This window comes from Aspergillus ibericus (genome assembly GCF_003184845.1).
Source record: "Aspergillus ibericus CBS 121593 unplaced genomic scaffold BO80scaffold_27, whole genome shotgun sequence".
Taxonomy (NCBI): domain Eukaryota; kingdom Fungi; phylum Ascomycota; class Eurotiomycetes; order Eurotiales; family Aspergillaceae; genus Aspergillus; species Aspergillus ibericus.
In genome coordinates, this window is record NW_020292125.1 from 206,578 (window position 1) to 218,294 (window position 11,717).

Consider the following 11,717-nt stretch of genomic DNA (forward strand, 5'->3'; position numbering starts at 1 on the left):
GGGCATGCAGTTGACTAGTACGATAGCGATTGAGTGCCATCTCATTGTGGCTAATTCAACGCAATAGGTATCTACAGAAGCCACAATGTCAGTATACTGCTATCATCTGCTGCAATTAAATCTGATTTATCGCAATACAAAGGACAATCCCCATTGCAAGATGCCTACTTAACCATTGTCTCTGTCCCGCACCTTTCTTTACCCTCCGCTACAAAACATCCTACTCAATTCACTTAGCCTTTATACCCCATTCACACAAACCCAGTTTTTGTCAAGATCCACGTAGGCCAAAAGGAATATATCCCTTCTTAGCCCCGGGCGTAGAAGGTAGAAATACGGCATATCTCAACAGTTCTCACAAACATTCATACCCAGTAAGCCTTCAAACAGCGTCCATCCCTACCATCCGTACCTCGCGCCCAACAAGCATAACAGATTCTCCTCTCCCCATCGATTTCCCTGTCCATTTCCCAAGAAAATGAGATAAACACCATGACCCAATAAAGCAATCCCCAGTAAGTCCCCCACCCAGCCACTCACCCCCCTCTCCCAACCACACTTTTACTATTACAGAGTACCAGCCAGAAAAACTCTCCCAACATGAACTACTTAGGCAGTAGGTACCTTTTCACATACCAGTCACTCCAGACGACCACCAATCATCGACGATCAAACCATGCACGTGACTACCACCCACCCACCCCGGACGGGATTGGCTGGGGGTATTATCCGGTGGCTTTTTTACTCCGTACTTTTGCTAGATTTGATAAGATAGGTATGTAGATGCCATACCGCCTGGCACTACTCCGTATTCACTTTGTCTTTACGAGTCTTTCAATTAGTGGGAGTATATGAATATCTTTGGGGCTTGGTAGGGGGGGTGGGGTAGGTATATACTCTAAACCCGATTGTCTTCTTTATATATAGATATTTGTCAAGGCTAGTACTAAACAAAGGCTGCCAATAAATTGTTAAACATGCTATAGTCTACCTTCTACACCCGGGGCTTGGGGGGATATATTCCTTTTGGCCTACGTGGTTCTTGACATAAATTATGAGGAAAGAGTCGCAGGACTAGGGACAAAGAGAGAGAGAGAGAGAGAGAGATGGGAAACATTGATCAAAGCGTAGTTACTGGCTATGCGCTGCATGTGGTGATCGTTTAAGGGCAGCAAAATGCAGAATGAGTATACTGCGTGACTTGTTGGAATCTTAATTTGCTCGGTGGGTGGTATCTTGGTGTGGTCTGGTCATTCAAGGGAGAGTGTATATGAGTGATTATTTGATTGACAAGCTCTCGAAAACCCGTAAATTGGTATCATTCCTAACATACAAAATAGAAGAAAGAGAACAAGGAAATATGGTGCAACGTATATACAGGTACATGGTGTACAAACTCGAGCTTGAAGCTCAGTCGGAAAAGGTCGATCAGACCGTAGATGTCGGGGTAAGAATAGAGAACCGAAGTGAAGCCCCGACATGCATCAATAAATCGTATACAGTACAAAGTGGGCGAGAAGTTGATAAGAGGGTTCAGATGCTGGCTATCGCCCCCACATCCTTGCTGGGTCGTTGACCCTTCCGGCCCGATCAGAGTCCCTGCTGGAACGATCACTTCCCTCCGACTCATCAGGATATGCCGGTTCACTGGTGATCTCGATGGTGGTGTGCTGGTACACCTTGCCCATTGGGGACAGCTCAACGCCAACGGTTTGCACGATATTGTCTGTCGAACCATCGCGCACGGTGTGCTCCAGATCATCCTCGTCAATTCTTCCTTTGCGTAGGGCACTGATGTCCGTACGGGTAATTTTGGGATCCGCAGTAATGGTTGTCAAATGATTATCGGTCTTCCGGTTCTTGCTGCTGGCAAAGTGGTTGTAACTGCGATCGTTGCTTGGCTCCGAATCGATGATCAGGTTGCGCCGGGTAAGCGTGTAGAGAAGCGCGTCGACCAGCCCGGAACTGGTAATCATGGCACCGGCAACACAAAAGTAGGCTATACTTGGTCCATCGCCTTGCGCGGTCGCCATTCGACCTGCGGCAAGAGGAAGAGAGAGTACAATGTAGGCAATCGGATAGATGACCATGTAGCCGATAACGCGGCGAAGGCGCTTGAGACTTTCAATATGGCTGCTACCCAAGATGGCGGACTGCTTGATCCGGAGCCGTAGTTGGAACCACATGATAGCGTACAGACAGACCGTACCGAATTCAGCCAAGAAAATCCAGATATAGTGTGTCCATAGGCGGATGGATTCGTATTCTTCGCTAATCCAGCACTAAGCGAGGTTAGTCGGTGGCTGTTAGGTAAATACCACTGGCAAAATACTTACCCAGGCGCCCGATGGGATAAAAACGTAACGTCCATGAGCAGCAAGTGGGATAATGACTAGGATAGCCACAAAAACCCAAACTCCAATCACGGAAGCAACAAAGACTCGGTGACTCGGCTTTTTTCCTAGAGCCACTATAAGAAAGGTATGGAAGGCGATCGCGAGGACGAAAAGCCCACTCCCAGGGTCCCCAACCTGCAGCCAGAATCCCTGGAGGAAACAACCTGCCGTGTCTGCGGAGATTTTATCATCTGTGATCCATTTGATGCATATTAGGAACGCAAGCGATTGCTGGAGATCGGCCAACACCAGGTTGTAGATGAGGATGACATATTGATTATAACCGATGTACCGGGCATACGATCCTCGCCAGAAGATGAGTCGGTAGCTGATGAAAGATATCAGGGCCAGTGTCGCTAAGAAGGATAAAACTGCCATGACTGAAACGGCAATAAGGCCCTTGCGCTGAACGCTCGGTAGAGGATCGATGTCCAGGGTGATGCCATCTGCGCCATAGAGCGTTCGGCGTAACAGATCTCGGCCCCCTTCATCGAATGCCCCCAGCGCGCTCAGAACCCGTACCGCACTCATTGTCGAAAGCTGTTTGAAATGGGGTGCCGGGGTGCGCTGCTATCATTCTCTTCCAATAATGTGGAGAGTCGCAGCTGAGTGCCGGGGGTAGGACAATGTTTTTGAAGTAGAATTCCGAGATAATAAATGACTGACTGACGATCTAGACAATATTCGAAAAGTCGAATGCTAAAAGATTGGCAAGCTGCAGGCCAATCTGAGCTCAGTCCAAGGGTTAGTCCTTCGCACTCACTTTCCAGGACTACCCAAGGATCAGTAGAAAGGTAAAAGAAGAGGGGAAAGGGGACATGGTGCGATGAAAGTAGGAAATGGACGAGTCACAAAGGTAAGGGTAGTCCACCGGCAACGGCGAGTGGATGCTGTGGAGGGCAGCCCTTTACTACGCAAAGCTTTTTTGCCAGAATAGTCTAGATTCTGCTGTCCATCAGTGGAAAACTCGAACGGCAACACCCCTCGAGTCTACCCCATATCACGGTCTGAGCCGACGTATCCCGTGCCGGCCTATGAAAGGGAACCCGGAAGGTTGCCCCTCGCAAAAGTCAAACCAGGGGCTCTCGGTCGGGAAGGTCGACAAGGCGAATGGACACATTTGACCTATAGTAGCCTAGCAGAAGATTCAAAGTGGTTCCTGAAACCTTGAGGTTTGGACGCCAGACCCGACGCCAAGCACAGGGGACGAACGTGATTCTGGTTCGGATGTTTACTAGCGGCTTGTACGGCTTGGTTCCGGCAGCCTAATTTCGACCATCGAGATAGTTCAGGATCATCTGGCCGGGGCTTTTGCGTATGCACATATGACACCATTGTGATGAGACCAATTCAAAACCGCCATCGTCGGCTGTTTGCCGCAGAGCAGTCGAAGACTCGAAGCACTCGGGCGAGAACTTGGGGAAGCGGTCGCGAGCCGATCCACAGGCAGTACCGTTGCCACGGTATTACTGACTAGCCTGTCAGTTGCAACTTGCAACCGACAAAATTTTGACCCCTCTTTTCATCTGGGGGGCAAAAATCTCGTGGGTATAGGCAAACAGGCCAGTCGGAATTGCGTTAGCATGACCGAGAGCGAGCCATTGATTCCAGAAGCTTGAGGTTCCGCTTTGCTGATCAGCTTAGAAATTGAATCCCGAGGATCCACTTGGTTACAACTTGGTGTCAATCATCGCACTAGGAGCCGTCCGTTTGGGTAATTGATTACCTGGAGATAAGGAATAGGAAAGAATAATGCAGGGACATAATGTCAGGATCAGGGCGATTGGACCAGCAGCACTGGGCCTCGATCATCCCTGCGGGAGCATCGGGATGCTGCTCCTGATCTCACGGGTGCGATGGGGTAGAACCATGGAATGGCATGAGCACACGGCAGGGCCCCTCCGTGTTACTGGTGACTGGTGATGGTCAAAAGGGACGTGTATGACACCATGCAATAAGAGAGCCGCTGGATTCTGAGATGGTAATACTATTACTGGTGATTATCAGTGCGTCTTCCGTTGCCGTTATTGTGGATTAATATTCAGCGCTAGATTTGCCAGCCGTGGACAGGCTAGTTGTCGAATTCTGCAAATGGATGAGGTGACGCGGCACACGGAGCAACTAGACAGACTCTTTAGTCTGACTATGGATAGTCCTGTGTTATCTGATACTATTGCTGGCAGTAGCACTGACATGATCCATTTAGTGTGGGCATTGAAGGAACGTGGCCAGTGAAACCAATCACCGTTTGGCAGGGGCTGATAAGCCATTGTTTTCCATGTTGCCCATAGTCATTACATCTGTTATCATGGAGCTGTTCCACCCCTTCCATGAGCTGGTCTACCTTTGGTCGAACTGTGCGCTAATATGAGGTGCAGCCGAGGTATTCGAATCACTAGCGATCAGTCAACATTAGAGGGCTAGCTGCAGAAGAAGAGGGTGAGGGAATGGCTACTGCACATACCAAGAGATGTTATCCTCCGTACTTTGCTCAGCTTATCCTCCTGATTCAGAGTGTAGACGCAAAGGCAAATGCCTGGGTAGTGCTAGGAAGTTGAAGTACTTCGTACCGAGGTCCCCCAGGCTGTAACTTGTATCGCGTAGACGTGACAGTACGGGTGGGACGGTCGGTCCAATTGAGCCGCCAAGTGGCCAGCCCACCAACGATTTTAATCAACGCGATACCAATGGACGGCGCTATTTCCCGAAGCAGGAAGGTCTAATACTGCCAGTCAGCCACCGGCTGGCAAAAGTACCAGCGACACAATGACACCGTAGCATCCATCTGCCTGGCTCTGTCGAAGGTTAGGCCTCTGCTGTCTTCTCACACGGAGTACGGAGTAGTGCAGGTACCACAAGAAGCGTTGATGAAACAGCTGCTTACTTGACTAGCTGACTGACATGCCTCTGCACTTACCCCCATACTAATGGCACCAAGGCACTGTTTTGATGGCAATCAGATCACTGACTCAATCATGGCTAACTAGTGAAAGTATTCGTGGATAGTGCGCCAGCGGACGATGCCATTTCGTCCTAGGTACATTACCTCTGCAATTAATCTGGCCAGTCATCTTGGAATTGCTTGCACTTACAGATGATACCTGGCTAATAGCTGCTTCTATCGGCAGACATTATCCCCGTTGACAGGCCCGGATATTTCGAGACAACATCCATTTCACAATTTATGCCGATTGCACCAATATTCTTACTATAAAAACTATGGGGTGCAAGATGGACGCAGCAGATCCTATCCACGCATCTGGCCAACCAGCAGAGGTCTCCTTTCCAATATTGAGCCTCGAGCCGTTCCCGTCGCCTTGCAGCACTAGTAGCTGCTTATCATGGCTATCCCATTCATAGCCGCAAATGCACAACCTACCTTGTGAAGCTGACTAGCTTACTACGTCGCCACCATAGCAGCGATCAAGATAATACCCGCCAAGACTAAACTAGCAAATACTACCCTCTAGCCTCACGGTTCCTTGTGAAGATCATAGCCCTGCCTTGGCACACGACCAGAATGAGAACAACGGCTCTTACTAGGCATTAGCACTTAAAGGTGCTGTTTGTTGATTTATAAGCGGAAGACCACAGCTCATTATTACATGAAAGTTCTGCACAAGAAGCACACTACCAAGAGGCAATACCCAACAATGCGTTTGTACCAGTCAAGGATAAATCTTAGATACAGACCATCTCGATATGATGTCTTCCAACTCGATCTTTTCAAATAATCTTCCTAAGCTGCAGGAAATGAAGATACCTATCATGTCAACTTGATGCATATAGATCCCCTTTTCATCTGTGCAAGTCAAGCTCAGACATGATCCGACCGACTGAATCTTCCATGATAAGATCTCCGACTGAACTTGATCCAACGCTGGTCAAGATTGCTCCGTGATAGGCTCATGCTGATCCAGCATGCGGCTGTTGTCGTGAGATCATGGGTTCCATCTAGCAAAGTACGGAGTATTATGAACACAGCGATCCTTCCGGACGGGCCGTCAGGACCACCGGATTGTTTCAATTACGCTAGCAAGGTCAGAACCGTTAAAGAGGCCCGCCTCTGTCGATCACTATTAAGTGATTCCAGACTAATAAAAAATGGATTCACAATTGCCAGTGCCGCCTCTGGCCTCCAGACTAGACATTGCTCCACTGATGCCAAGGGATCGACGTCTGACGCCCCTACAGCGAATTTCCACGGCTTATACCCTTTTTCAGGACTAGGATCCTAATTTAGAATTCGACAATAACTTTATGTCCTTCCGTTCGACTTTGCTACATTTGACGCATGCGCCAATGTAGCCTCGGAAAGGGGTAAAATTCTTCGCCTGTCGGAATTCTTGGCGGTCTCCAGTTTAATTACTTGGCTGGTCTGTCCATGACTCGGCCTGTCCCGTTTCAAGCGGCAAAGCCGACGAGACGCTACCATTCATCACGGTGGGGACACGGCTTATTTCGACAGCCGAAGTCCCGAGGAATCGGTAAGCTCTCAGTGCCACTAGGTAAGCACTGCACATCACCATCTTGCAAAATAAATGACATCAGAATCTACAGGGCCAAGAACATCGTCTGGCCATTAGCACAGACGCCAAATATATGACCCCGGGTAGTCTGGCATTAGTACATGAAGAAAGCACATGGCTCCGTAAATATCCGAATCAAATCGACCAAAACGTGGACAGGTTTACGACTCGCAGATACCGGAATGAACTAGTTGATTACGAATGGCCTAGTTGAAGTTCCCGCGGACCCTGACTCTGTCGCTTACTCTGGCTCGCCTTACGAAATATGAGCTAGGACCCAACTGCCGAGCCTGATAAAAAGCTTTCCACGACCCAGCCAAGGAGTTGACACCAATGACATTGTTCGGAAGGACTCCGTCGGTAGGGAGCCGAAAGTTGTCTGTGATTTAAGTTTGAAGAAATTACGAGCGGGGATAAACTTCGATAACCCGTCTTCCGACCCCAAGTGCGAAGTATTCAGAGCTATGATTTGGTTACTGATGACTGAACCATTGACTTGCCTATTTCATCCCAAGACATCAACTCGGACGACCTGCCGAATGCCAATATTGAGCAGTGTTCATCTTCCCGAGATCCTATATCAGATTAGGTCGACGCGGACGGGCCCATGCGGCTGGAGATCCAAACTTGGGTGAACCGTGGAAACGTCAATGATTGGAAAATCGAAACCAACCAGCAGATCAACGAACCATTCAATGGTTCGACAAGCGATTGGATATGATGAGTGGGTGGAAAGGGGTAGCCAGCACATCGAATAGGAGTCGGAGTCGGAACAAGAGTCCGAGTATGCGTATGTGAGGGTCTGAGAATGACGATGTGGAGGAATAATTCTTCAGCTGATTTCTCTCATACTAAGGTATCTGATTAGCGTCGCCTAACGCATCCATTGCGTCTCACACTTGGACGTAAAAGAATAAGTGAAGGAATTACCATTCTCCCTTTTGGATTTTCCACTACACCCATTGCTGTTAGAGAGGTCATATGCGGGGTGCAGAGCAGCCCACAAAGCATTTTAATTCGGGTCCATCGACATCAACAGCCCTTCTTCATCTTATTCAACCTACACTAGAGTTGTACAGTGTTTTACAGAGAAAGAGGGGGAGAAAAAAAAAGATACAAGTTCGAAAACAAGCTTTCCAGCCCAGTTCAATCCCAGAAAAAGTATATATATACGAGGGATAAAAAACCCGACCCGGACCCAAACAAAACACGAACCTGTTGTCCGATTTCAATCGCTTTCCACCCCTATACTACCTATCTTTACCCATGCACCTTGCTAGTTTCTACGTCCAAAAAAATCGAAATCATTCATCGTACCCCAGTCCCCTCCCGAGTACCCTCTATCCCGCTAACTCTGGTTAGATCCTCATCCCATAAACTTCCACCCGGAAAACTTCCCGTCGGTAGATATGATCCGAACTGACTCGTCCGAAACCTTCGGGAACATTTATACTTTGGGTGTGATTGATCTGCACGGGAATAAATAGGAGGGTTTACTTTTTACTTTTTTTGGTTCTGGGTATGTGGGATAAAGTAGTAAAAACTGCCTAGGTAGGTACTATCTATTACTACTGTGTTAGGAAGGTAAATGCTATATTGGGGATTGTAGGGGTTATTACCTTCCTAAACGGGGTAGGTGTGGATGCGGGGGGAAGGGGGATAGGTCTAGATAGGGCGAGGGGGATAAGTAGTCGCTTTGGCGCTGCTTTTGCTTTATTGAGTGGCCTAGAGCTAGGGGTGAGTGATAGTTCTGTCTGATAGGATCTATATGATAGGATAGAGAGCTTACTCCCTAGGTCAGAATGACGCATGAAAATACATGGTTAATACCATAATATCAGTATAGTCTGGCCAGTGTGGCTGTTATCCCTCTGCCGCAGGAAGAAACGATGCCATGCAAAAAAGTTGGCAGTGAAGCATTACTCCTGGTCGTGAATGTCTGCATAGAGTATACCCTCTCGGTGGGTCTCCTGACAATGGTCTGTGGGCCTTGCAATAGCTTAGATGGATAATTGTATGAGCTGTCTAGATACCTGGTTCTGATTGCAACTCAAGTACCTGCATCTATACACTTCCAGGCTTCTGAGCAATATGATGGGAATTCTTTAGCCTCATGCCAAAGATCTCCTTCGGCCATAGTCCAACTTGCATTCATCTACAAAAGAAACCAAAACAATCTAAGGCGGTCAGAGTCTTGGCAGGGATGGTCATCTTCATACCTACCATATGTATTGCTGTTTTCTACCAAATAATTTATAGTTTACCCTCTTCCTCTCGAGATATGTTCAGATCTCAGATTCAATCTACCGTTAGAAGCAGGTCACTTACCTCTTATCTTTTCAGACCGTGCTTTACTGCGAAACCTCCTATATCAATACCATCACGCCATCGTTTGTCTAGTCAATCATCTCCCCGCGATGACTTCTTCGAAAATACTTCTCGTCGATGGATGTTAGGCTAACCTCGAGCTCCCCTTAACCCAGGTCGCTAACCTATCTGCCAGAATGAACGAGGAAGAGCGACTCAAGGAAAGATACGTCAGATTCGATCCGAATGAACTTCGGCGTGTCGCTGCTCAAGCAATTGGAGAAGACCATTGCCCTTCTATGATCAAGTTTGCAGAGGGGGGCTTTAATAAAGTGTTCCTTTTGAGAGGAAATTCTGGTAAAGAAGTAATTGCGCGAATTCCTACTCCCATCGCCGGTCCCTCTCACTACACTACCGCCAGTGAGGTTGCTACCATGGACTTTTTACGGGTTATTCTCGGAATACCTATACCAAAGGTTCTAGCGTACTCAACGTCTTCGACCAATCCAGTGGGCGCAGAATACATCATAATGGAACGGATAGAGGGGGTCAGCCTAGCGTCAAGATGGCTATCTCTTACTACCGAAGAGGTGAAGAGTGTCATGAAACAAATAGTAGAGATGGAACAGAGAGTCTTCGCCTACCCATTACCGGGATATGGAAGTTTATATCGTCAAAAGGACATTCAAGGTGAGATGCAGATTCCGATACCAGTCGAAGACTTCTACATTGGGCCTGTCGCGACAAGGCAGTTCTGGCATGGTGATCGAAACAAAACCAAAGTAGATCGTGGGCCCTGTGAGTTCACTTCACTTGAGACATACAAACAAAGCTTACCATGACAACAGGGCTTTCCTCCAAAGATTGCTTTACCTCTGCAGCTCGTCGAGAGACGGCTTGTACCCTGCATCATGCAAAATCCCAGCCTCGCAAAACATTTCTTCTTCCAACACTACATAATATTAACCCCTCTGAACATGTCTCACTTCTTTCGAAGTTCCAGGAAATCGCCTCTTACTTGATACCAACAGAGTCACATCATAATTCTCCCACCCTCCGACATCCAGATCTGAGCCTGGCCAATATCCTATTGGAGCCCGGCTCCACGAAAATTACCAGTATCCTAGACTGGCAGGATGCGGTCGTCTTTCCGCTTTCCCTGCAAGCAGGATATCCCGCCTTTTGTGAACACGATGTATCGCAGACTCAAAGCTTACAGCGTCCATCGCTCCCCGACAATTTCAACCATCTAAGCATTACAGAACAGACCCAGATCAAGACCCAGTTTCGCTTAGAGGAAGCCAATCTGTACTACACAGCAACCACGGGCATATACAATGATCTGCACATGAGTGCCCTCCAAATCCCTCACCTGGGGATGCGACAGTACCTATACCAACAAACCGGATATCCATGGGATGCCGATCTCATCAATCTCCGGGCGGCTCTTATCGGTATCGCAACTCCACACATTTGGAATAGGATATCGTCTGTTCCTTGTCCAGTGACATTTACAGAGCAAGAGCGACAAACCGCAAAAGAGGACTCCGATGAATGGAACGAGTCTGAAAAAATGCTATCTACCATTAGAGATCATTTAGGTGTGGATCTCGAAGGCGGCACCGCGCCAGAGAATTTCGAGTGGGCGGCGCACCGGAACCGCGAGATGAGATTGGAAATGACCCGCCAAGCGGACGAGCATGAGCGGGATTTGTGCTGGCGGAATTGGCCTTTTAGGGATGATACGGATGATTCCGCTCCGCCGTCATAGTACTTATTAGTAGGTTTTGAGTGGCTCAAAGTTCCCTAGTTACTCATAACAGACCAGGCCCCTTTCCCTCTCTGACATAATAATCATGATGAGGATGGGCGCAGCAACGAGGAACATGCAGCACTACTATCCCAACACTACGAACTTTCTCTATACTGGGCTCGGAAGAAGCGATATTTCAAAAAGCAATCACTTCTGGACTCTGACGTGACAGAACCTATATATATTTCCCCATTCTAATCTCACAAACATGGCCCTTTGCGCTACTTACTAAGTTCGCTCAGACCAGCAACTCCAAATAGTCACTGCACATATTTCCCTACTTATGTACTCCGTATGCGGATCCAAGACAGACGCATGAATACCTTATTGATGATGGGAATAAGAAATTATCTATCCTTCCATTCTTCTATCCTTCCTTCCAGCCAGAAATAGCTTCTCCTCCTCTTTTTTTTTTAATTCCCTTTTCCCTTTTTCATTCACTGTAGCCATATCTAAGAGCAAGATCCTCTCCCATACACTCACTCATTTTCGCCTGTCCCAAACGAGGCACACGATAATATCGATCCTCTCCTTTCTACCAAAGAAAAGATCCAATCAATATACATATATATATTTCTATCATGGCAACATCTCTACCTCACCAAAATTATACGATAGTAATGCTTTAAAAAGTCTTCGCTGAAGATACCCCTAGTATATCAGAAAATAACC

At 47.6% G+C, this 11,717-nt stretch overlaps 2 protein-coding genes across 2 annotated transcripts; one reads left to right on the forward strand and one right to left on the reverse strand.

The window, feature by feature from the left end:
- Nucleotides 1–1,544: 1,544 nt before the first annotated feature.
- Nucleotides 1,545–2,927, reverse strand: gprC (the record flags this gene model as incomplete). Its single annotated transcript, XM_025720934.1, has 2 exons — nt 1,545–2,282; nt 2,337–2,927. 2 exons carry the CDS (start codon nt 2,925–2,927, stop codon nt 1,545–1,547), a joined length of 1,329 nt encoding a protein of 442 aa, XP_025573973.1.
- Nucleotides 2,928–9,311: 6,384 nt separating this feature from the next.
- BO80DRAFT_384864 (aminoglycoside phosphotransferase family protein) lies at nt 9,312–11,028 on the forward strand. Its single transcript, XM_025716968.1, has 3 exons — nt 9,312–9,376; nt 9,429–10,030; nt 10,081–11,028. Exons 2-3 carry the CDS (start codon nt 9,430–9,432, stop codon nt 11,001–11,003), a joined length of 1,524 nt encoding a protein of 507 aa, XP_025573974.1. The 5' UTR covers nt 9,312–9,376; nt 9,429; the 3' UTR covers nt 11,004–11,028.
- Nucleotides 11,029–11,717: the final 689 nt, after the last annotated feature.

Bases quoted from the DNA above. Each gene is read 5' to 3' on its own strand.
- BO80DRAFT_384864 (XM_025716968.1), top strand. From the start codon at position 9,430: ATGAACGAGGAAGAGCGACTCAAGGAAAGATACGTCAGATTCGATCCG. The intron at 10,031-10,080 runs GTGAGTTCACTT...CCATGACAACAG, and splicing joins CAAAGTAGATCGTGGGCCCT to GGCTTTCCTCCAAAGATTGC.